Below are 27243 nucleotides of genomic sequence, written 5' to 3'. Positions count from 1 at the left end.
TTGGTTTATTGTTCAGGAAGTTTTTGTTGGGGAGACAAAATAATCTCAGAAGTCTCTCCTTTCCCAAAACAAACAGACCAGGTGATCAAAACCGGTAAAAGCAGTTTCTATACTAATCAGTGTTTCTCAGACGCTATTTAGCTCACTCTATTTTGAGTTGATTTTACAGTAAAGAAAACATACTCATTGTATTATATGCCATATATGTGGCAATATGTCCCACTAAATCCTTTAAGTACACTCTAAAGAGAGAAATTTGATGTATTTTTATGCAGAAGCCACCTCAGTTACCCTCCCATAAAGTTTCAGCTTCCCTTGAATGCATTTGTCAGGGAGCTTGACTTCATAATATTAAGTCGCCACGTGAAACACCATTATATGGTTTCTTGGAATAAACACAGCATGTCTAGACCGTGTCCCCTCCCAGACGCGGTCCTCGGTGGCTGCCAGGAAAGACAGAATAATTGAATCCTGAGCAGCAAAGAAAAACCGATGGCACTGTGCACCAACAATGGGTCTCTCTCTCTTTGTCTGGTATTTTTTAGACGGGTAAACTGGACTGAAGTTGTGTGGCGTGCCGGGGTGCTTTTGTGGTGTGCTGGCACCCTCTGCTGCTAGCGAAGGAGAATGCTTTCATGGAGGGATCTCATTTAAGCTCTCTTTACCGCCTGCTGCTCGGTCTGTGGTAGTTTCAAATCTTGCTTTGAAAACTCTCGTCTTTGCTAATTGGCCGCAATGTAGTTTAGCAGGGTTGATCTTTATCCAGCTCCACAGGGCAAAGGCAGCGTGACGGATTCATTGGTGAGACGCTGTAATGTGGAGAAGGGTCAGACAGGGACGACTGGCATGTGCCGCAATTTTGGAAAAAAATGAACCACAAATGTTGAATTTTTAAAGGCCATGCATAGAACAAAGTAGCATTTTTATTGAATTACACACATCTGGATTTTCATCCCTTTGAGTTTTTCGTGTGCTTCATTTAATGTAGGCACAGTGACACACACGCACACACAAACACACACACACACACATCCCCTGTCTCTCTTACTCTCTTATTACTGTCTATCTCAGAGCCAATTTGCTATAATGTTCTCTGATGCAGGGGAACTGGTTGGCGGTAATGAAGCTAAAATAAGTAGAGCTTATTATACAGTGGCACATTGGAACTATGCACGGCTCCCTCTATACACACACACACACACACACAGCAGTCATTTCTCCAGCAAAAATATGCCACTCTGCAGGGATCAACTTGCGGGGACACAGCCTTGTTAGTGTAGCAGGCTGCAGCGCCATGTGTACTGTATGTGTGGAGCCGAGGCTGTCTCTCCTGTGTAAAGCAGATATCTCATGTGTCTGAATGTCACACTTCAGAGCTAACTGGGTATAATGAGCAGAAAATGTTGCAGCGAAAAAACTAAATTCTTTTGATTGTCAGCGGTTGCAGGAATGCTCTTGTTGACACACAGTGTGGCGTCAGTAGATGTGTGCAAGATCTGAACACGTTTTACATCTTTGAATGATTTGTCATAATGACATATTTTAATATGAGGGAAGGATCTGATTGGTGAATTACGTTCTTTCAAGGGCAGCATTTTTTTAAATAATATGTAATTTAGTATAATTTCCAAAGTATGCAGTTTGTAAGTGAAACATGCAGAGGCTTCATTGGTTGCTGGCACCTTTTTAGCTCCTTTTAGTTCAGTTTATCAGAAGTATTTCATTCCTAAATCCTGGATTGATGCACAAGTTACACAAGATTGCAGAGCATTATCCCTGCAGATAGTATTGACAAGACATTCAGCAGTACTGTTGCCATGATATTGGACTTTCTAACTTTGATACAGTACCTTGAAAGATATTGACATTAAAGGCATACAAGTTCATTTTTTTTTACTAAATTTAACAAAGCTATAATATGACAACACTTTCTTTTCTTAGTAGCAGAGAACTGCAGAATGACTGTGGCAAACAATAACAATAGGAGAGAGTGACAAAATGCAGCTGGTAGTTGAGTATCGATACTGGAAATATTGAATTTTGTTTTGAAAAATTAAGTAAATTTATTATTATTATTATTATTATTATTATTATTATTATTATTATTATTATCATAATCATGGTTATCGAGGGCCTAATTTGGCCCACCAGCCATAAATGGAGTATCACTGTCTTCAGGAAAGCATCATAAAGCCTGTCAAAGGTGGATGAATTTTACAATTTTGCAAAAACTTTGTTAGATAAGAATAAATACGGCATGTTTTACATATATTTTATGTCTGCATCTGCCATAAGTTGTCCATCACAATAAGAGGTGGCATAACATCTTAATTCTACAGCAGAGACTTGATGTTCTCTGCAATTAGGTGGAAAAACATATGTGCGTATATCAGCATCGGTAATCAGCCAAAATGAGTCAGAAAATATTGAGATAAAGCTCAATTTTGTGCATCCCTTGTATTTCATAATATAAAGTGAAGTTCCCACTTACAATATAATGTCATTATATTTCATTAATATGAAGTCGTTTTGCCAAGAAACTTCAATGAAATTTCTGCCTTGTACAGTTGCACCTCTCTTGCAGTGTGATCTTTAGCTTCACTCTGTGCTACAACCACGATACAATATAATGCACTTACACCACAGCCCTCACATTGTAAAGGGTTAAGAGCAGCCATCATTATTTTTGAAATACAGATTCACCTTTGCACAGAAGGTGAGTTTCACACGAATCAATATGGCAGGCCTAATAGGATCTACCTTTATTCCTTTTAACTGTGCTTTACATCACTTTGATAGCCCCCCCTCCTAAAGCCGCCGTTAACCTTGATTCAAGTGTCTTTGGCTCGCTGCTGTTTCTTTGAGTTGACCTGCTAAGAGCCGTGGTGGAGACGGCTGCTTTGATGCCTTTATGCTGCATCTGCTGCTTCTCTGCCTCGCCTCCAGCTATACAATACACTCACACACAAGACTGTCAGAAGAGACGGTGGAGAGAAACAAGCCAAGCAGCGGGGAGGGTGTAATGTGTGTCAGGGAGCATGCAGAGCGCACATATGTGTGTGTTTTGTTGTTTTCTGGAAGTGAGTGATGTGAGAGCGAGAGGCCACGTACAGCAGATCCCTGTACCCCCTCCTCCCACCGCCACCCCGCCCCTGATGCATTTCCCCTGTCAATGCTACACATGTAGTTCACAGGTTACAATCAATAATTTGTACTTTCCACCCCTCTCAAAGAGCTGCGGCCTCAACCTCCACCAATCCACCGTAATGGCTGTTGCTAAGGAGCGTGGGTAATGGGATGCAGTCTATTTTTCAGGCATGTTTCAAAGTTTTTAATGGGGCCGCTCCCACATAAGAGCCCCTGTGTGGATTGTAGTAATGGGCAGCAGAATGAGCAGGCGTCCTCTTGGCACTCTGGAGTCATGAGTGTTATAGCGCCGAGGTCATTATCCTCTGGGGCTATGCTGACTTATCCTCTGTCACGGAGAAAAAAGACGGACAGAGAGGTCAACAAAATGGATTTTATTGCCCATACTTACAGAGCAAGAGAGGTGGTGTGGTATTTATCTCTGACCTGGCTGAGTCTGTGTTGCTACAGCTAGATGTCATTGTGACCTTTAAAGGTTACACATGTACACGTTTGTTCATGACATCATTGTCAAATTCGCTTTATATGCTGTAATTACCACAAATACAGAACGTGTTAGAATAAACTGGAAGTCTCTATCTTACACCAGCTGTAATGTTAATTATGTTGTAAAGACAGTATTTCTACCTCTTTACCTCCCTGGTATCAGAAAGAGTTTTCTTTGTATGAACCTGTTTTAAATGAGTTTTAGGGATGGTAGCAGATGGTTGGTCAATTTATGACTTTAGGCCAAACAGAAAAAACACAAATATTGGATTATTTGCCATGAAATTTAATACAGACATTCGTGTTTTCCTCAGGATGAGTTGTCATACCTTAAGTGACTTTTTCTTCAGCACCATCATCACGTCATAGTTTTTATTTGCCTCTGTCCCAGTGGCAGCTGTGTCCAGAGGCAATGCGTTTTTACGTATTTGCAGGAACACCGTGGGGAATTTCTGTAAATTTGGCACAAACATCCCAACATGTTCTCATCCCAAATCGTCACATGGTGCTGCTCTGTCAGTGACCCTCTGCGTCTATGACATTTTAGGTATCTCTGCATCAGCTGTTTACACACCAACATGCCATTACCATGATGACACAAATACACATACTGGGATGACGTCATGGTGGGTCCTAATATTTACACAACAGCACATGGCAACCAATGTGGACCGTCACAGTGGTTTGGATTAAGCAACAAACTCACGGATGTTTAGGTTTAGGCAAAAGAGGAACATTGTTAAGTGTAGAATACGGAGAGCAAACTCAGTTATTGTGGAACTCATCCACTTCCCGACCCACCTGCCCTGTAATCTCACGCTTTTTGTGAACACAATACCTCAAGGAAATCTTAAGGGAACTTTTTTAAAATTTTGCACGAATGTTCACATGGACTCAAAGAGAAACTCATTTGAATTTGGTGGTCAAAGGTCAAGGTCACTGTGACCTTGCATCCATCTCATTTTGCAAACTCAATATCTGTTGAGGAAGTTACCTCAAATTTGGCAAAGACGTCCACTTGGACTCAAGAATGAACTAATTAGAATCTGGTGGCTGAAGGTCAAAGGTCAAGGTCATGGTGACCTCATAAAACATGTTTTTGGACATTAGTCAAGAACCTTAAACTGTGCCGATCTTCTGTGCTGCCTGGGGAAGATGTGTATGAAGCATTTATGTTTTCAAATACGTGGATTTTAACTGTAACTGCAAAGGTACACAACTGTGTGGCAGTATATCTAGTGATAGTATACTTATAGTATTTATTTTATACATTCAATGCAAGGTATTTGTATTTGCAGCAGCAGCACTAGTTGGGCTTGATGAAAGACGTACATAAAGAAGGCCTGATTGTTGAGGACAACAGCTGCGATGTAGTAACAGTATGTGAACAGAAATCTCTGGTCAGTGCACCCAATTATCATTGTCTTTATTAATAAACAAAGTAATTGGGAGATAAAAAACCCTTCTGCTGGAGATTTCTCAACCATGATACAGCCAAGATCCCAGTTGGAGTTTAGAGTGCAGTAGGTCAAACTGAGTACAGAGAAATCTCTCTCTGGGATTGTTTGCTTGTTCATTACTTATCCCACCCACTCAAGCTTCTAATTATGATATTGCATTTTTATTTTTCTGTTCTTTGCTCCAGTAGATTTGTTCAACAGCTTGTGCTTAATCCCCCTGATATTTCTGTCTGGCTTCAAGAGACACACTTGCACATGAGGACACTCACTACAAACACACACACAGCGAGATGCACAACAATCAGGTGAGGATTTACAGAGATGGGTCATGCTCCAGTTGAATATTATGTAATTTAGTTACTGAAAGTCAGGCTGATATTGCTTTTTAATGGGAGCTTAAACTCTGGAAAGACATTGTTTGACTTTTGAATATTTTTTTAATGATTTAAAAAGGGTGATGTTAATGAGTTTTACACGTTTAGTGGTTGAGCTGTAGCTGACCCGAGTCCACTCTCTCCACGTCCTGTCTTCACTCAGCCAGTCACAGCTGGCTAAACACACTAGACTTAAGCACACATGTGGCTTCGCTCACACACTCTGCCCACCGGAGTTTGTTGTAGAGGAATTAAGCTGGAACATGTGACTGTCCATGTGTGTATGCAGGCGCCCACATAGACTGCCAGCCCAGTCGCCAGAAGAAAATGCTGGCATTTTATATTTCTGCAAACAGAGTAAAGTGATGTAGTATATGAGCTGATTTTGTCACTGGCAGGTCGAGGGGATTGTTGATGGTGTGACTATGAGGTGAAACGACTGCTAAGCTGCAGATCACTGTAGACCACTGTTGGAAATCAAAAAAACCATTTGTGGTTTAACAAGTCACTGCTGTGTTTCCAAACCTGTTGTTTTTTCCATCAGAGATAGTGGTGGGAAAAGTGGGGTTTTTTTTCTGTTGTTGTTGTTTTTTTAAAGATACCAAAACAAAGCTGCATTTCCAGGTGGAATAGTGGCAGGAAAAGAGTCGCACCAACGTGTAACAGATTGCATGAGAGTTTAAACATCTAATTTTTAACTGTTTGGAGCATTTTGACAAAAATAAATTTGATTGGAACCAGAAAGTTGGTTCCCAGCTGGAAGGAAAAAAGCAGGTTTTCATTGACCTTGATAACATCAGTGAGCGTGTCATATTGCAACGTATTCTCATTGAACGGGGCGTATGATGTCCTCAGAAAATGCACGCAACAGTTTGTTTGATATACAAATGACATCTCGTCCTTAGTGTACAGTTACAGAATTAACATACATTTATGGAGATTAGGTTTGGAAAAGAAACCTTGAAATGACTCAAAGTTTACTCAGACTTCACATTGTTTCGAACATGAAACTTAAGGGGAAAATCCAGATTTTTATGACCCATCCATCAACCATACCCGCGTCTTTACAACATAGATGTGTAGATATTTGGGTGGTCAGGATCCACTAGTATGCAAATACATGTGCATTGAAATGTTTCTGAAATGTAGAGGAAGTATGAAGTTGAATTAAATGAAGTTGCATGAAATTTAAAGCAGCAGAAAATGCAAATACTCAAGTAAAGTGCCAATATCTCAGAACTGTGCTAAAGTACTGACTTGAGTAAATGTATTTAGTTACACGCCATCACTGGATGGTCAAAAGTCGGAGCCTGCATGTCCTCTAGTCACTCAAATTAATTCAAACAAGTAACCAGGTGATTGCAGCTTTTCACAAAATATCTGCTATGTACAAATCGGGATCCTTTTTGTAGGAAAAACGTGCAAACAGTTTGTGAGAGCAGCCTGAGCGTGGACAGCTACAGATGGGACAGGCGACCTTGTCCATTGTTTCAATATGAAACAAAACCAACAAACTCATAATTGTAACAAGTGTTGTGATGTTGAAAGAGCTTGTTCTCTCCCACAAACTGATTCATTGTCTTTGTGATGGCACTCACTCCCGGGCAGAGCTATTTTCTTATCTTGTGTGGGTTCTGAAGTGAACGCTGGAATAATGCTGTTGACGTGGAATCCATGTTTCTGTGCTCTCTCTGCGGCTGCCAGCGGGTTCCCTTACTTATTTTCTGTTGACTCACTCTGTGATTTTCATCTCTGCCTTTCCTCCTTTCAAACTCCGCCCTCTCTGCATGTTTTTTCTGGTAATCATTCGGAAGTGTTGTTGTCCGGGGTGCACATGTAAAAGATTTCTGGAGATCCTGGCGAGCATCAGCCAACCCAGCAGCAGTCCAGCTATCCTGTCTTTGAACCTTTGCCTCACTCCCCCCATCTCGCCCTGTCCCAAGTCTCTCCTGTCTGTGAGCAATTAATCTGTGTTTATCTCCGTTTCCTGCCTTCATCTGATCCGTCCACCGGCCGATGCTGGGACAGCTGGGTCCTGTGGGCTGCTTCCCTCGTAGAACAGAGAGGGTGAATGCGTGCGAAGGCGTTTAGGCAGAGTGGAGGTGAACTGAAACATCATGGAGCTGGCATCGGCTCGTGCATCTGAAAGTCATTGCAACATGGAATCATTTCCCCTCCTATTTCTCTTGCGTATTTCTCTCTGGAGAGAAACCAGACCACTCCTCGACCAGACCACTGTCCAAATCGCCTGCTGACTTGTGTTTGGAAATGAGTTCCAAATGAAGTCCTGGCTCGGGACTCAGACAGACAGTATGTCCGTGTGTGTGTGCGTGCATGCATGTGTGTTAGGTGTGTGTATAAATCTGTATTTGCAGTGTGTTTTTTTGTATGCTGGCATCCACCTGTGCAGCAGTTATCTCTCTGGGTCTTTACAAGGTCATGGCTACGTGTAAACACACAACATCATGGCACTTAGCTCTTATAGACATTGAGTTTATACAAAACTCCTTACAAGCTCCTTACAATGTAAACCATAGAGCAGCATGCTTAACTTTATCACAGTTCAGCGGCGGCGTCCTCCCGTGACCGTGGTGTTGCTTTGGTTAGCTGGTGGGAACCAATGACACAAATACACATACAAGTTTTTTTTGAACCCTTTGAAACCTGAGTAAATTGTTTTGATGTTTTACAACACATGCCCCCAAAATTAAGTTAAAGAGTTACAAGAAAATCACCTGTGGTCGTGTCCGACCACGTTATCAACTGACACAACCCATCTGCGTATGATACTGTGCACCAGGTGCCGTCCAGCTGATTGGCGGCACGCTCTGCAAAAGGCTCCGTCTGACTGTGCTGCAAACTGACGTTGCCCGGTGCCATATTTTACCCCCGCGAAACGTGGCTTTTGGTGTTGGTATGTTATTGCAAAGAACAGGCTGGAATAGCAGGCAGTTTCTAGCCATGCTGGTGGTAAAGCTCAATATAAAAATGTTTGTAGGTCGTTCTGTTCACCGCTTGTCCAGATCAATATCTCAACAGCTCTTGTTCTTTTTACCTTCTATCTTTCCTTTCCGATCGTTTGTTTTCTTGTTGACATTGTTACATAATGCTCAACTGGTTTTACAGTTGGTAATAAAGAAGCGTTAAAACACTGGTATGCACAGATAATCAATTATTTTCCATATAAACCTTGAAAAATGGTATTACAAATGTCAAAGTGTCACATCTGCGTTCCTATTAAATAACACCACACAGATGTTTTTAAAAAGCGTAAACGTGTACTCCACATTTCCTCTTCTGCCAGTCAGCACAGTGCAGCCCTCCCAAAAGAGGAGATTCGGGTTATTACTACACCTCATGGACCTTAATATAAGTCGCTTCACCGCGCTACAGCAGAAGTCATTTGTGCCGAGGCAACCTGGCGCCATAATCCGCAGTATTAGCAGGAGGAGGAGGTGTGCGTATGAGGGGGGGCTAACGTGATTTCCTGGCTGTGGCCTAGATGAGACTCGGGCCTGTGTTATCTGGCCATCAGAAGGAGTCAGCTTCAACTCTAATATCTGTGTGTGTGTGTGTGTGTGTGTGTGTGTGTGTGTGTGTGTGTGTGTGTAGAGCAGGAAATGGCCTTTTGTGTTGCTGGCCAATACAGCCCGCGGACAGGAAGAGAGGAAACATGCGCTGTGTCGTGCCATGTCGGGCCACTGCCTCTTGGTGCGTGCAGCGGTATTGCAGAGAGAGGAGGAAGAGCTGCAGACAAAATCAGTTCTTGTGACTCCTTCCCTTCTTCACAAACCATTTTCACTCTACGTAAAGCTAATTGGGGTCTGACAAACTAAGAAATATTGCTCTCCCGTAGCCTTGTGCCTCTTCGCTTACCTTACATTAGATTTTGAAAGAGGCCCTTGTTGCATTTACCAGCACGGAGCGGTGTTTGCCCCCGAGAGCTGGAAGATTAAAGCAACCTCTAAGAGCATTTAAGGAAGTGGAGAGAAAGTGTTTCGCTGTTTTCTCCTTCGTACTTGCTCTTCTTTTTCATGCCAGCAGGTTTAATGGAAAATTGGAGCTCTTGGGGGGTTAAACATCTGGGCCGGTGGGACGAGAGAGAGGAGAAAGAACACAAACAAACAAACAGAAATTTTCTGTTTCACATGCCTACATGTGGCATCCACAAGGACACACGTGGACGAGCATCTACAACCACCAGTGTCAAGTGTGCATGTTCTTTTGCTTTCAATGGGCCAGCCATGAGTCGGTTTTTAAGGAGAAAACGTAAAGTACAAGCGGCTACGGCGATATGGAGAAAATTAGATATCACAATATTGTTGACCAAATACCTCGATATCGAAATTTTTACAATATTGTAGGGTTGACCATTGGTGCTTTCAAAAAATAATCACACAGTGAAATTTTTTTTGATAAATAATCATCAGTAAAGTGGATGTAATGACTAAGTCTGTGAAGGCAAATAATAGAACAGCTGTAACAGTCTGCCAGTTCAGAAAATTACATCAGCCCTTAAAACCAGGAAAAGGCACCAGTAACAATATTACTATACCCAAAATTTAAGACAATATCTAGTCTCATGTCACAATATCGATATAATATTGATATATTGCTCAGTCCTGCAAGAGGCCGTAAGCCGTAAGTTGAGTATTGCTGCTTTAGACTGACGAGTGTAACTGGGCAAAAATATCTTTAGTGGTTAACTGGTTAGCAGTAAACCGTTGAAATCCCTTGTGCAGACACAGGCATGTCCATATAAAACACACACACACACACACGCGCACATGCACAGACACAGAGTCGTGTCTGAACCCCCAGGAGGAGCAGTGCCTCCAGCGGGACAACGTCTGTGCAGGCAGGCAGCTCCAGGGCCCCTGTAAGCTTCTGAAGCTGCTTCTCTGTTTGGCCCTGTGGGAAGAAGGGATTCAACAAGGGAGGACTCAAAAGGAAACATTTCATCAAACCACACGCACCTTTGAAACATATCTTTGTTATGTACGTGTCCAAAAACTGGAGCAAGAAAACCCACTTCTTCCTCCTCAGCCCCTCCTGCCTGCGGATAAAACCATGCGGAAACAATGTTCCTTAACCTTGTGTTATTCCACTCTGCTGCCCCTCAACTGAATTGTTTTGATATGATCTCTTTGCACGTGATGTTTAATTGTTTAACTGGAGATCTAAAAGGATCCCAGGATGAACTTAAAATCTCCATGAAGGGTACATTTTAGCCTTTTATATGAATACTTACCTTGCTTTGCTTTTTCACTCTATATCAGGCCACTTTTGAAAAATGACAGGAGGCCAGGGGCCAGTCGCAGCAGCCCCATACATGTTAGGATCTTTGGACATTTGTACGGTTTTAGGGCATTTCTAGGATTTTCAGACATTTCTTGGTTTGTAAGACATGTCTAGGATTTTAGGAAATTTATAGGATTTTGGACGTTTCTTTTATTTTAGTACATATCAAGAATTTTAGAACATTTTTAGGATTTTAATAGATAACTAGGACTATGTTTCTTAGATTTTGGGATGTTTCTCAGATTTTTAGAACATTTCAAGCATTTTAGGACATTTTTAGGACATTTCTTGGATTTTAGGACATTTCTAGGATTTATGGACATTTCTTTATGTATTTTTTTTTAATACAAAACAACCTCTATTTTATTGCTGTTTTATGCACACTGGCGCCTGTATACTAAAAATACAAAAACATCTCTCATTGTGAATTACTCAGTTTTTACTGTGAATTTGAAAATGGTTGGGGGGCCATCCGGCACTCTATTCGGGGCCAGATTTTGCCTGCGGGCCGTAAGTTGAGTATCACTGCTTTAACACATTATCACCAGGGCAATGACGTCACTGTTCAGCCTTGTTAAAATCTCTGTGTTTTGTCTAAATACACACCAGGCAGTGAAATGATACCCTAAGCTTCTTTTTTCAGCTTTTTTGGATTCGGGCTCTTGCAGCTCTTGCAGCTCTGTTATCCGGGCACAGCGATGGCCATGAGGGACACGGCCAAGCGTAGGCATGTGTGGGAAGTGAGCAGGCAGGCAGGCTGTCACTTAGCATTACAGTACTACAGACTCCCCGTGGGTGACATGAGGAGAGCGAAAAGTGAGAAGACGAGAGAGAGAGAAGAGTGAGAAGGAGAAAACAGGAGTGGAGCAAACCATATACAGCAGCCCACACACCAAAACACAAACCGGGCCCCTAGCAACCCCAAGTCTAGGAAACCTGCTGTTTGTTTTTCTTTTGATTAGACCAACTGCTGAAGATAAGCGCTCCTGACAAGACTTCACTGCTGGCCTCTGAAAAGAGAATCTAAAGTGAAAGGATGCTAAGAGGTAGAGGGAAGGGTTAAAGACTCCTGGGGAGAGAAGACAAAAATAGTCGGTTCATAATGTTCATCTGGTGGGCTGCAGATCAGTAAATAAGACCTTTTTCTCTGTTCTTTACAACAGTTTCTCTGTCTATTCCAAAAAATCGGTATCTGTTTTGTTGAAACAGAAGAACGAACACGATCGTTGGGCGGCAATAATTCCAGGTTTAAAAACAAGCATGCAGCTTTAGTTGTGGTATACTATTACTTTTTGTTCTTCCTCTCCTGCATTGTTTTTTTTCAACCCCATATGCTGTTTCAAACAATTTTCACCTCTAGTAAGTTAGCCACAGGTAGTCAGAGTTGTGTGAATGTATTATCTAATTCTGGCATCAGCAGCTCTGCAGTGACACAAACAAAACACCATAACCATCTTTTCTACTTCAGCCGTCTGTGATTCTGCGTTTGGATTTAATTTGTTAGTGCCCATGACCTTTTCAGAAGTGTAGTACTTTTTAATGGTGTTCTTGTCAGGATTTTTTACATTATGACAGCGTGAAGCTGCTTTGCCACCACTGGGCAGCTGTGATTCAGGAGCTGGAGCAGGTCGTCCACTTATTGGAAGATCGGTGGTTTGATCCCCAGCTCCTCCAGTTGGCAAGTCGAAGTTTCAACATGTTCTCATCCCAAGTCATTACATGTTGCCGCTTTGTCAGTGGAATTTCACATCTTCATATTAGGTATCGTCCTGCGTCTGCTGTTGACGTTCCAGGATGCTGCAACCAGCATCATACCCTATATGGTAGCCTCAGCCATCAGTGTGTGAATGTGTGTGTGTGTGAATGTGTGTGTGAATGGGTGAATGAGACATGTCGTGTAAAAGTGCTTTGAGTGGTTGAACGACTAGAAAGGAACTATTCAAGTGCAGGTCTATTTTTTTATACTCTGCAAAGATGTAATACCAGAAGGATATTTTTTGTGAAATAATTTAGATGACTCCTCATTTCAAATTTACAAATTCACAATTCCTCATCCATTGCAGAGGCTTCAGAGCATGAAAACAAAAGTTCAGTTTAAAACTGTAGTGTTGCGTCTCTTGCAGCAAACTGAAACATTCCAATAAAAAACAATGCAGCCAGATTTTCGGTCACTCGCTCGCATTACGTTCAGTTAGGATACTGTGTTAGAGAAAATGAAACAAAAAAATAGAGTAATCCCTTCGAGTAATCTGTTTTTAAAAGTAATGACTGTATTCTGAAAACCAACAGTTGTAATTGAATACAGTTACTCATAACTCAGTTTCTTGTATTTTATGATTTCCCAACCTTGTCTTTTATGTATATGTATAAGTTTACCCCAGAGCTCATTTAGCAAACAATCTGTTGGTTAAGCCGACTTTTATAAGTATGACTTCAGTCAGAGAAGCAGCCGAGCCTAAACACAAGTTTCCCTTGTGCCTCTCAGTGATAATGGGTTCTGTCAGACTTTCTTCCTGCGCTGGCACAAAGCTCTGGGCACAAAGGTCTGGCCGAGGGAGGCTGTGTTTCCATGGATGCTAACACAGCCATTGGCACCACTGAGCCTGATTGCTTTTGTTTATAACCCGCTGCTGTCCTGTGATAGAGGGGTTGCCTCAGTGTAACTCGGGAGCTGCCAAATTTGGCTAAATCCTGCGGGATACAAGAGCCCGTTCGAGCTGGCCGACAGCTCAAGCAGTAGTCAAAGGTGACATAATTATATACACGGCGGTGTTGTGTGTACGGGATCTGGGTCCTGTGTGCCGCGGGGAGTGGCAGAATGTAAACATTATCTGGGTGGCCCAGTCTCTGCTCCGGCTGTGGCCTTTTTAGTCCTTAAGTCTTCGCTGTGGGCGACTGGCTTCTTAAAGGTCCGGATCATTATGTCAGTTTGCTGCCCTCTGCTGAACCTCTGAGTCCTCATGGCTGGCTTTCTTTACATACTCATTTAATTATCAAATCATTTCCTGACAATTTCTGCTCTGTATGTTTTAGCCAGAGTACGAAGGCAGATGTTAATGATAGTGTGCAAAAGTTGTGTTTTAAGTACAGCTTGTTTCACTGCCCCAAAATGGCCAAAAAGATCAACTCGTGCACTAAAATTGTGCCTTTTGTGATTACATGTTACAGATAAAAATTGGTTGACTCAGTTAACCCTTGAAAACCTGGAGTAACATGAATTTTCTTGCGTTGCTTTCAGATGTCTTTCAGACCCAGACCCAGAGAAAATTAGTGCGATTTCTTTCAAAAACATGGGGAAAAAGGCGATTCATCTTTCACAAATTGCAAGGAGAAATAGAAATAGATTTAGATTTTAGATTTTTTTTTTAAAAAATTTAAAAGCTAGGGAAAAATGACTTTATAACGATCATAATAACGTATGTAAATTATGTCATACAATCATTTTAATTTTTAAGCACTTTTCCCAGGTCTTTTTTTTTCTTTTTTCACTTTTACTTTTTTTTTAAAACTATTTTTGGATCATTTTTTCTTTCTTTGCTTGTCGCCTCCTTCACATGTTTTTGAAAAAATCAAGATCTTCTGTGATGCTGGGGGGAAGATTTGTGTGTGAAACATCCATGTTCTCACAGACATGGACGTAAACTGTAGTGCAACATGACAGGTGCATGCAGGCATACAGGCACGTGGCAGCAATTCTAGTGTTACACTACAATTTGTCAAAAAAAACACACATTTTTGTGTGGACCCATTCAAACGACCACCTGCTGGTCCAAAGGACTCTCACTGAAAACCTGTCATGTTCTGAGAATATGTCAAATTGATTCAAATTCCAGATTTGATCTTTAAAAGCTGAACTACAGTGGGCGTCATTTACTGAAACAGCCATTCCATAGCGCACTAACAATTTGCAACAGTTTTAAATATTTGAAGCTATCACGCAGAGTGGAGCTGTACCCGGTCTGATCTCGACATAACTGCATTTGACAGAGCATTTTCGAAGCACATTTGTTCAGCCGTCAGAGTTTATTTGGCTCGTGGGAACGCGGCGCCTTCGGGGTCAGACCAACATCAGGGGCTGCTGTCTGCAGAAATAATAAAGCAGACAGTGTTACTTTACAGAGGGCAGAGAAACACAAGATTGAAATAGATACAGAGGGAGGTTAAACGAGGTCAGACTGAAAGAGCTTAACGGTGCATGAAAGGGAGCAATGGGAAGCACTGGGGGGAGACATCGAGTGAGCAAAGGGCTAGAAAAAGGGAACATTTAAAAAAAAGAAGAGAGAGAGAACTGGAGCATGTATAGTTATCTAGAAAGTTAGGAGACGCAGAGAGGGAAAGGGTAGCGAGGGAGGCTTCAGTCTTTAGTCCACTCAGAAGGGAAACATTCTCCTCCGCTGGCATCTGCCACCACTGCTGAACACAGCTGAATCCCATCTGAGGAGCTGTTCTGTCAGCCCTCCAAGCCCACCACACACACACACACACACACACACACACACACACACACACCACACGACACCACGAAGACGAGGCAGTGAAAGAAGCAAGCTCACAGGCTTGAAGTCAGACACAGAGCGAGACAGAACAAGACCAGCAGGGAAAAGAAACATCTCAGTGTCACCGCACTGCAACATCAGTCTCTGGAGGAGACTTTAACTCGGCACACTGAATCAGTCAAACACACAGGACAGAAGGATGATCAAGTCCAGTTGGTTTTATGTCAAGTTCAAATACAACGACAAGGTAAGAACGTGGATTTTCTTTCTCCCTGGTCTGACTCGTCGGCTCATGGCAAATATCTAAACATATGATATTGATTGTCCATGAAAATGTTGAATTATTTAGCTATGCATGGATACCAGGCGTTCTTTATGTGGCTTTTTTAAATTCAAACTTTGTAGGATTGTTAAAAAAACTATCTAACTGTAAGGCAAAGCTGCTATTTTTAATACCACTTGTTAAACAGTGACAGCACTTAAAAATGATTGCTTATGACACTGCTTGCTAGAGTGAGAGCATCTCCTTGAAAATGTAATTAAAGCCATTTAGCTGCAACAATGTTTACACTGTTTTTTAAAGAGAGGTGCTGATTATTACACTCTAGTTGCTAAAGTGTGAGTGAGACTTTGGAGTCTCGAGAACATCCCAAAGAAATACTCTACCTGTAGCATGCATAGCATCAAAGATCCTGTGCTTGCAGCATTTAAAGGTCCAGTGTGTAGGATTAAGGAGGATACATTTGCAGAAATGGAATATAGGATTATAAGAATGTTTTCTTTTGTGTATAATAACTTGAAAATATGAATAGATGTGTTTCATTACCATAGAATGAGACATTTTTATCTACATAGGGGGCCCATTCACAATTAAAGCATTGGAAATACACTGATTTCTTAACATGAAACTGCTTTATTCAGTATTTTTATTGGTTTAAATCACCAAGTCTGTATGTTTTGAAGAGAAAAAGACAAGGTGAAAGGCACACGTTACACGGGCTGGGTTAGTGGCACTCTCAGATATGCTGAACAGCAGTGGAAAAAACATTGACTTGTAACATGAAAGTGTTTTATTCACTGCAATTACAGATTAAAGACAGAGTGGTAGTTTGTTTTGGCGAGGAAAATTAAATGACTAAAACCTCCCAAACAATTAATACAGAAGGAATTCTAACTGGGCAATGTTTCAGCTGGTTGCAGTGTGCATTTCTTAACACTAGATGGCACTAAATCCCCTTAAATCTAACACAGTGTTCCTTTAATGTGACGCTTTAAGTGATTTTTCTTTTCTTTGTGCATTAATAGCATGTTAAAAGTCAAAAGTAGGGCTCTACCTGACCCAGAATTATGCCAGTTGAATCAGATTCAGCAGTTCAATATGAATATTTGACAATTTGTTTTGTCTCCATATAAAGTTTCAAAGTTTGAATGGGCTCAGCAGGACATACAGTGTGACAGTGGCAAAAAATGTAATAAATATATATTTTTTTCTGTAACATAATTTTAAATGTATAATCGTAAGAATCATAGCTATAGCTTTCTAGTTTTTTTGGATAATAATTTATAATTTCCCCACAGCTGATTTACATGTTATCTTCTAGTCGGCTTTTACTTTTTTTTCCTTTTTTTTTTTTTTTTTTTTGCAGTTTTCTGAACAAGTCGCTCCTTGCCTTTTTCCTATGTTTTTTTCCTTTGTTCAAACCAATTTTCTCAGGTTCCATAGGTTTAAATGCTTATGAAATGCGTCTGAAAGTATTCTCTGTGGATTGAACATTATTATACTTTCCCAGTATTTATATACCACCTTTACCTCTTTTTTAAAAAATAAAATAAAATAAAAAAGACATGGAAATCTGACGTTTTACAATATGAGATCTTTAAGTCTGTCCTTCTCATAGTTGTACTGTTGTTGAAACCTTAATGATAAAGGCGTGAACTTATCTTGTGATCTAGTGCAGCTATAAAGTTTTAATGAAGTTAGTGATGCCACAGTCTGGACATTAGATCCTATAGCTTGTAAAATGGGACTGAGACGAGTCCTCTGTGACTCCTCAGTGTGTGAGTGGATGGCGTTACACTGTGAAAGCCAAGCTTTGGGTCAGCAGCTAGTACTTTCCCCAAATGTTCGCAGCTATGCTAATGAAAACAGCTAATGTTACAATTACCTTCAGTCAGTTAACCAGTTATTAAGCCAGCGGGGCAATCAATCAGCCAGACGTCAGCCACCAGTGACCATCCAGTCAGTCAGCTGGCCTCGCCTCTCTTTGTGTCATGACAATGGTTTTGGTGGTGACCCCTTATGCTGATCAAGTTCTCCACTTAGCATCAGGTGTCTGCACTGCAGGATCAATAAAGCTATCTCGTTACATAAAACAGGGCGAGGCAGAGCTCTGTTTACTGTGGTTTATACCGAACTTCTCTCGGTTTAGTTTGAACATTTGGTGCTATAAAAATGCAGAAGCAGCGCACATGTGTTGGACTGGCTTTGCCATCATCAGGCTTGTTATCGTGGATAAGTGAGTGTGTGCCAAGTGGCCTCATGGGAGCATCTGTTGGTGCCCGAAGTGCTCCGTTTCCATCTGGTCTGCCATTTTGTACTTTAGCAGTCTTGAGGTGGAGAAGGAAGAAGATGGCTGCTCTTTTTATGTCTATTTTAATAATTCCTCTTTAAAGCCTGTCAAATTATATCGGTCCACTGTGTGCCCAACTTTTTACCTATGAACACAAATATACTGAATATTAAAAAGTGACGAATTTCAACAAGGGAAATGTATAAACACTATGAACGACTTTGCACCAGTGATACTCAAATTATGACCCAAGGGCCGAATCTGGCCCCCAGCAGGGTGCTGGATGCCCCCCCAACCATTTTCTAATTCATTGTAAATGTAAAGTTTTATAAACTAGGAACTGTTTTTGTATTTTTTTTTATACGATGCTAGATCCAAAGATCTTAGAAGCGTCCTAAAGTCTTAGACATGTCCTAAAATCTTTCAAATGTCCTAAGATTGTAGAAATATCCAAAAATCTTGGAAAAACCTTGAAGTATCTTAAGATGATGGAAACATACAAAGATCTTGCAAACGTCTTAAGATGCTAGAAATGCCCTAAAATCCTGGAAATGTCGTAAAATCCCTGAAACATCCTAATAAATAACCTAAAATGTTTGAAGCATGTATGGGGCTGCTGTGAATGGCCCCTGGCCTCTGGTCATTTTGCAAAAGGGGCTACCAAGCAAAGCTAGTTGAGTATTCATGCTTTACACAGCTTTGTTTGTGTAGGATGTATTATTGTTTTCTACAAAACTTTTTTAGGTCACATCATTAAAGATAACTGGAACCATTACTGTGGTGTTGGTCAGCAGAGGATTGTTCTAAAATGCCAAAGAAAAAGGTGTCAGATCAAAAAGAAAAGCTGCCTTACAACTTGGCAAAGACAAGTTAAAGCAACCATGACAACAGCACGAGTGTTCGCTGGCAGTGTCTGGTGTAAAAGTGAATGAAGGTGCTGTGCTCCTTTTATTTCCACTCACTGCTAATGCCATTACATTTGGTCAAAGTTAAGTGAGAATTTCCACTTCACATTTTATCCAAAAAATAGGAGGATAATGGAGGGAACTGGAATGAAAAAAGGCAAGAGAAGATGGCTGGCTGATTTTTATTTCAGTAATATTGCTTTGCAAAGGAGTGCAGAAAGAAATAAGAGTTAAGCTGATTTGTTGCAAGCTTTGTTGAATCAGAAGCCCTTTTTTAACAGAGATCTTGCTAAAGTAAGTCCCTTCTTAATTCTTCCTCTGCATTTTCACCCGAAATCGAGCAACGACCATCCAGTGTGTTGTTTAGATAGCATGTTGGCATTGCAAATCGAAAAAAGGCATGATGTTTAACATAGCACCGTCAGCCTCTCGGGTGACATGAAACATACAAATCGGCAGTGCTTTATAAACACTAACAATGACATAACATGTCATTAACAATCATTTAATGTCCCGTTTATGTGGCAGCTGACCTCATCCTCTGCTCTGGCCTCTGGTTTTCTTTTTGGAAGTAGCCACTACCTGCTACTTGCTGCTTTTTGAATGTCTTGCTGTGTGTCACACCAGACGGTTCTCATTCTGAAGTTGTCAAATACCACCGCTTTGTCACTTATTTTGGTGCAAGATAGTGATGCCAAAATCCGTCTTTTGCAACAGTATAATATGCCGGCAGGCGATGTCAGTTTGTAACACGGCTGGACAGACCTTTTTACTGTGTTATGATATGCCACCGGTCAGCTCAATGGCACCTTGCAGTATGATACACGGATGCATAACACCAGTTGATAACGCAGCCAAACAGAGCCTGTTGTGGCAATATGACATGCCACTGCCCCAACATAATTTAAGTAGCTGGAAGATGCCCATGAGGCTGTTGGGAGGGGCGGTGAATGGGTCCAACAAACCTAGGACTTTCCACCAGAAGCCCCCTGTTCACTTCCTGTATGAATGCATGGGTTTTACAAAGTCTAACCATGTGCTTTTGTTGACATCAAGGCGTTGTTTGCAGCATCTCAGAACGTCAGTCGCAGATGCAGGTGGATACAAAGAGAGTGATATTTAAAAATAAAAGTGCACTTGCAAAGCAGCGATATGTGTCGACTTTGGATGAGAACATGTTGGTCACATGCATTACACGCGGTCAAAATGTCACACCTGTGTTTGTACAGGCACTGTTTTGATGCTTTTACTACCTCCTGTGGCGGCTTAAAGGCAAAACAACTCTGTTCCCCCATCCCTCAATTATATATTATATACAGAACGGTGAGGCAGCCAACAGCACGATATTCCTGCCTTGAACAGGCAGTGTTAAAGGGGATAGACATAAATCTGATTCGTACTGAATTGACTGCAGAAGCTCCAGACAATGTTTTTACTACAAAACTATGAAAAATTCAACAGCTTGATCAGCCAGCGCTGGATGTCTGGCCACACTGATCCTCTCTCCTAGGTGGCCTGGCTTTCCTAGACTTTTTTTTATTTTCCTCCGTGTCTGTGTTCCCAGTTAAAAGAAAGTGTAGACAAGAACAGGATGTGTGTGTCAATGCTTCTGGGGGTCAGGGGCAAAAGCTGAGTGTGTGTTGGAGGAGAAGAAGGGCACACGCAGCCATCGGCTTCTCCCGCTCCCAGCTGTCTTGCCTCAGGAGCAGCCAGCCTCCATGTGATTACGCATGATTGACAGGCACCCTTTCAGCAGCATGCCAATAGGAAGTGACCTTAAACAAGTGCTGCCATTTTTGACTGAGTGGCTGCCCCCCCCCCCACACACACACACCTCCCTCGCTCTCTGAAGAGAAAGGGTGAGAAGGGCACAGAGCATGGTGGCTTCTGGGTCAAGAACCCAGGGTCATCAGAGACTGGAGAAAGGGTAATTGCTACCCCTGTGTGTGGGCTGAAGTGAGAGGGTATGAGAGGGAGGCTGGAGGTGAGTTACATTCCTGTGAGTGGAACGAGAATACAACACTGAAGTCCTGCTCTGTGTGTCTGCTCGCAGCTCTTTGTCCTCTAAGCCGGTGCCAGGACCCCCCAGTGGGCCAACTCTGGGGCCGCAGACCCACAGAGGGCAAACAGCAACCTGACTCACACTGGACTAATTCAATTTAACACACACTGAGTGGCCTGTGATTGCTGTGTTAACTCTGGCCTCTCCCATGGCCAGATGGCTGCTCTTGAAGTGATACATTTACATTGTGGGTTTTTTGACTGATGCCTTTATGAGCTTACAGTGATGAAACATTATCGTGCAGATAGAAGGTTTGATTACAACTTTATTTTCTGTTGTTGTGTTACTAGTTCACACAGATGGTTACATTTGTTGTTTTACTGTATATGCAAGTCATGAGGGCTTTTATATAAATACATGCGCTCCTCTTTCTATTAAACTCATTGTATGTAGTGCACAGCATGCACCACCAGAGCTCAGTCTCTGGTAGAACAGGTAGCTGAGCTGAAAGACACTGTGACACCTAGTGATGGAAGGATAGGTTACAGGACTATAAACAGCCGACGGCCAGCAACAGCAGAGAGAGACTTTGGGAAGTAACAGATTTATTTTGACCAATCTAGAGCTTGATGCACTTGATAGATTCAATTTCTAGAATTAGTTTAGGGGGCAAAAGAAAGGGTTGTTTTCATGTCAAAATATTGATCTGAGGAATAACAAGTAACTGTCATTCAAATGATCTAGTTCCCCTTGTAGAGATAGAAAGTAGGAGAAAATGGAAATACTCAACTCTCTCAAAATTGTTCCAAAGAGGTGTACTTGAAGAGGGTGCTTTGCACCACTGAATACTTACAGATAGTTACAGCTAAGCCTTATAGCCAAACCTTTTGAGAGTCACATTTAAGCCTTGAGTGCCCTTTAGGAAATATTTGTCTCAGAGTGAACATTTGGCAGCAAGTGACTTTTTCTGTGGCTGACTTCTGTTGTTTATCATCTTGAGTCTGTATACAGTATACTGATGAAAATCTTTGTATATATAGACATACAGAAGAGTAATGTGTTTGGTAGATTCTTGGTGTTTCCCGCACACAGCACTATATTTATCTGCAAGTTGTATTTATTTTTTGGATCAGATTTCATCAGATTTTCTACAAAATGACACACTCCAGGCTCCTGCTATTACTTTAAACTCTTTAAACAAATTGTGGCTTTCTTAACGTTGGCAGATTTATTTGCCATAGATGTGGTTCAAGTCCATGGCAAATAAATCACAGCTTAGTTAAAACATGCCTCTGTTTCTCCACAATGTGAACCCTTATGCACAAACCACAGCTGCTCAGTATTTGTTGATGTAATGCTTTAAAGGTAGTACAAATAATCAACTGAAGAAATTACTATTCATTGAATTTACTAAAAGGCTAAATACTATAGATTATTTTTTGGGCATTTTGCCTTTATGTGATCATGACAGCTAAACAGAGTCCTTCGACCATGGACTGTATGAATAATGAGCACAGCTACCGTGACGTCAGCCTTTGGTTTGGGAACTGCCATTTTGTAGCCTCGAGTTCGGCATTTCTTCTGTCCCGATCTGACTCACAGACTGTAGCAACATCTCGCAGATAGCCTGTCACTCATATATGCGAAACTTTAAGCCTTAATACAATGAAAATTGGAGAGTTATAAAAAAGACTCACCTGTCGTACATTTGTCAGAATGTTGGAATAAGTCACAAAGACTAAAACCATTTTTGTACCAGGCTGTAAACATGTTTATTCCTGCTGTGAAGTTAGACATTTCAGCATGGGGGTCCATGGGGATTGAAGCCAGCCCCAAACTGCCACTAGATGAGCAGCGGTTTTTGGCACATCCACCACTGACTCCATTATTCAGCCCATGAGTTTGCTGCTTGACTTTCGTCATACAGACTGGAGGAGCTGGTGATCAAGTTCAAATCTCCTGATTAATAGACGATCCGCTCTACCTCCTTAGTCTCTGTATAAATCCTTTATATTGAGATATTCAAATACAGTTGGCTTTATTTTGCATATGATGAATAATGTACTTAATATTGATTAAACCCCAGGTCCCAAATGTGATACTAATGAGACCCAAGGAATCATATTTGGCTCTCTTCATGTTCCAACATGTTCTCATCCCAAGACATTGCACATCGTCGCTTTGTCAGTGGACTTTCATGTTTACATATTTTGCTCCAGGTATCCTCCTGCTTTCGCTGTTGATGTTTCGGGGTGCTGTGACCAATGCAGGGATGAAAACTAAAGCATATAGTTAGGTTTAGAAATGTCATTGTTTGGCCTTTCATTCATACAGGAAGCCAACAGTGGGCTCCCAGGTGAAAGCCCGGGGTTTGTTTGACCCATCCACCACCCTGTATTCCCTGTTCCTTCCAGCTCCTTATATCACTTTGTTACCGGTAGTGTTTCAACCTGATGGCGTCCAGCAACATATCATATAGCAGTGATTGGCTAACGGCGGCCGCGCTATCAACTGATGCCGCCTGGTGGCATATCAAACTGCCGCTAAAGGTGGCTTTTGGAGTCGGTGTTACGCTAAAAACAATGCCAAAGCAGCGGTATTTGACAGCTTTGGAAGGAGAACAGAGCATGTTCTCACAAAGTCAAGTCAATTGTATTTATAAAGCACATTATCACGTATCACAGTTTCCCTCAGAGGGCTTTACAACATATGGCTCTGTCTTTGGACACTCACAGTAGAAAGGGAAAAAAATCCCCCAAAAAAACTTTAACAAAGAAAAAAATGGTAGAGACCTCAGAAAGAGCAATTTCAAAAAGGGATCCCGGCATGCAAAGAACAATGAAATTACAGTGAATTACAAAATTATACATAGGAACAAGAGGGAGAGAGAGATGCACAGCAACAGTAATAACAATAGCATAACATATAACAATAGTAAGAGAAATATGAATATTGATAGTTGTAGTTTATGATAGTATGTATGTTACATATATATATATATATGTAACATATATGTATGTTATGTATGTATGTTATATGTAACAGGGGGGGTGTAGATTGATTGACTCTGTATTTACTGAGCCTTGGTTTGTTGAATTGTAGGGGGTGACTGAAATGACTATAATGACCGTGAAAACCAGAGAGTGGGGTGTGGGTTATCATTAAGGCGGTCTCTGATGATGCCACAGTACGTTGTATGAGAGACACATGGCATTGAAACCTCTCTTGGGTGGTATTCCCTGTTTCAAACATAAACTCAGGGAGAGGGTTGAAACCGATGCTATACATTCCTGCGGACCGACTGCTCAGGGAAACTCTTGAAGAACATAATCCTCTATTAGAGGCCTGTTGGGAGACTATTGTTGACTAGTTTGCCTCTCGGTTTGTATCTCGCCTCTAATTGTGTTTGCTGCTCCAGAAGGTCCCCCTTGTGTAACCGTCGCAATGGCAAAAGCAGTTTCCGTCCCATACCTTTTGATCTGCATGAAAGTTTTATCCCTCTGCCCATCCGTCCACGCCTCGAGGACTTTAATGAGAGTTTATTGGAACCATTTTAGCCAAGCCAGTTTAATTTATTTATGCTTAAAAGCTGCAGCGGTAAGAGGCTTATGGAACCGTTAACCCTGGCAATGCTTGTCGCAAAGCGGGCCCTGTCAGTTTTTTTTTCTCCCCCCAGAAAGGCTTGCTTACTTTACAGACACATTGAAATTCTAGGAGAGCGCTCCACAGCTTGCCGAAGGGATTACTGGTAAATCCCTGCAAACTCCAGATGTTTTCCCAGGCAGCACGCAGTGAGGAAACATCGCCCATCCCCTGTAAACATCTGTCAGACAAAAGCCTCCGCCACAGAGGAGACAACAGAAGCTTAGAGGGAGTAAAGTAGCTTGACTAGTCAGATTTTCACTCTGTTAGATCTGTTTGTTCATGAAGAGCTAAGTGGTTTTGTGGGGCGTCTTGTGTGCCTGCTTATGCTAAGCTTCAAAGTGGACGAGTGTACAGTCTAACTGAAATATTTGGCGGTTAAACAGATGAGGAAGCAGGCTTGTAATTTTGCCCATCTGATTTCCAAAGTATCTCTAAACCCGGAGCTTTCCTTGGCAGATCACCAACAGAGATCCTCAGACTTAGAAAAAAAGAGAAAGACTTTAGTTTTTACTTTGTTTTTCAGTGTACAGTTAGTGGTCATTGATGAGGTGGGTGTACTACTAGGTAGATGGATGGATTACAAAGGAGGAAGTTATACTTTTCTACATATTCCAGCAGCTTTTGGGCTAATAGGTGGGTAAATGGCCAGAAAAAGATGTCAGTATACCCTGCATACCTTCGTGTACCCTCTACTATAACACCGTGTACAGCAGTGCTACTTAAGTTGTGGCCTTCAGGCTGATTTGTTTCTCGAACCATTTTCTAATTTACAGTAAAAAAGACATTCTTGTTATGAACTTTTAGTATACAGAAAGTGCCAGAGTGCATAAAAAGCATCAAAATAGAGCTTGTTTATCAAAAAAATTGCAAGTGGAGGATCACCCCCACTCCCCAGCTAAAATGTCCTAAATGTCCTAAAATCCTGGAAACATCCAAAAAAAAAAAAAAATCCCCAAAATGTTTTAAAGTCCTAGAGACATCCTTAAATCCTAGAACCCTTCAAAAATCCCCCAAAACGTCCTCAGTTCCCAGAAATGTCCTAAATTCCCGGGAATGTCCTAAATTCTCAGAAATGTCCTAAAATCCTAGAAACATCCAAAATTTCTAAAAATGCCCTAAAATCCTACAAATATCCTAAAATCCCAGAAACACCCTAAATTCCTAAAAATGTCCTGAAATTTGAGGATTTTAGGAGTATCTCTTGTGTAAAGCATCATTCATGAAATTTTACTAAATTTAAAGAAGCATTGTGTAGGATGTAGTGATATCTAATGGTGAGGACTGGAGATTGCAACCAGCTGATGTTTCTCCCAGTTAGGATTCCTTCTGTGTTCAATATCCAGGGCTTTTTTTTTCTTTTTCTTTTTTTTTTATTAAGGAGCTGAATCATCTGCAGAGGTCTCTTCCTTTGTGTTTTTCCAGTGCTGACAAGTTGGAGACAGGCTGCTAGCTCAACACCTTACATGTGCTCGCCTTTGTTCTCTGGTAAGATTAAGACATTCAGGAGGTTTTAACCCGGAGCAGAACTATCCGCAAAGGTCTCTTCTTTTCCAATACAGACGAACCGGGTGAATAAAACCAGCAAAAAAAATCTAAATAAAGCAGTTTCATGTAAAAAAAATCAGTTTTCTAAACTTGTTTGTTGCAGAGGGGGCTGTTAACTACAATAGCCGACATGAAAATGCGAGAATAGATGGCCCTATCTAGAGCCAGTGTTTTGTTTGTCCTTTCTGGGCTACTGTAGAAACATGGTGGTGCAACATGGCGATCTCGGTAGACGAGAACCTGCTCCTTAAATAGATATTAACAGCTTATTCCAAGGTAACAAAAACACAGTGATTCTTATTTTCATGTGATTATACACTAAAGAAAGCATACTTCTACTACATTCAATTTCTGCCAACATGTCCCCCTACATCCTACACACTGGACCTTTAAATGGTTGTGGCTTTCCTGTGTTATGAGTCTGGTGACAGGCTTTGCTGTATCCTGTCTGAGAGTCGTGATAGTGCCAGTGAGCTCTGAAGTCAGGCGTGGTTGCTTTTCCTCTCTCTGTGCGTGTATGTGTGTGTCATGTAAGTGGCAGTTGCTGCTGGGTTCAGGCCCCAGGCAGGAGCTCATATCCCCCTGCCATGTTTGTGTTAATTTGCTGGATGTAAACACAGTGAGTGGGCTGTAACAAGGCAGCGCCTGCCTCTGCGTCTCTGGTCTCCAGCCTCCTCAGTGGAAGACAGGATGGAGAGAGGGAGCGGCTGACCAGTGTCTGGATCACTGAACAATTGCAGGCCAGAGAGAGAGCGGCAGAGAGAGCGAGCCCTCAGTGTAGCCACTAGGGACGGGCCTGACAGATGGATGGAGCGAATGACTGGATGCTTAGCCAACTGGAAACACAACTTTCACCCACACAGGCTGTATGCTTTTGCCTGTCGCCTTTTATCTCCATCTCTCATACACAACCTAAAGGGAGCAAAACAGGATGTGTGTTTCCATAACTCTGATATTATATATACAGTATATATATGCTGTAGGTGGTGCGTATAATATGCAGTATAACATAGGGTTATTCAACTAAAAATTATGCTACTGACTTCATAAAATCAGCTGCTGTAATCACAAGTTTTGCTCTTGCTGGTTGTATTTAGGTCGATTCGGCAGACTATCGCATTAATTTGTGTGCCAATATTGTATCGATACACGTATGCTGAGTATTGAGTTTTTCTCTACATGTATGTTTATTGGGTTGTCAATTCACAACATTAAACCATCTTTTATCTCACCGGATTTTGCATCATGAGAATACCAGCAGAGGTATTCTACTCACGATTATTTATAATATGCCTTCATACACAACTGCTGC

General features: G+C 41.5%; 1 protein-coding gene across 10 annotated transcripts in view; it reads left to right on the top strand.

The window, feature by feature from the left end:
- The window catches only part of auts2a (activator of transcription and developmental regulator AUTS2 a), a 449370-nt gene that overhangs the window by 118162 nt on the left and 303965 nt on the right, over positions 1-27243 (top strand). The window contains exon 1 of one of the 10 annotated variants that reach the window (XM_088088972.1): positions 15321-15511. The exons of the other annotated variants lie outside the window; for them this stretch is intronic. Within the exon in view, the coding sequence (XP_087945098.1) occupies positions 15464-15511 (48 nt within the window). The 5' untranslated portion in view covers positions 15321-15463. Of the gene's footprint in view, positions 1-15320; positions 15512-27243 lie in introns of those variants that run through there. 10 annotated transcript variants of the gene reach the window in all.

Source organism: Plectropomus leopardus, chromosome 15, assembly GCF_026936395.1.
Source record: "Plectropomus leopardus strain MGB_pleo_1.0 chromosome 15, ASM2693639v1, whole genome shotgun sequence".
NCBI classification, from domain to species: domain Eukaryota; kingdom Metazoa; phylum Chordata; class Actinopteri; order Perciformes; family Serranidae; genus Plectropomus; species Plectropomus leopardus.
The sequence above is the reverse complement of the archived record's forward strand: the minus strand, read 5'-3'. Positions and strand labels throughout refer to the sequence as shown.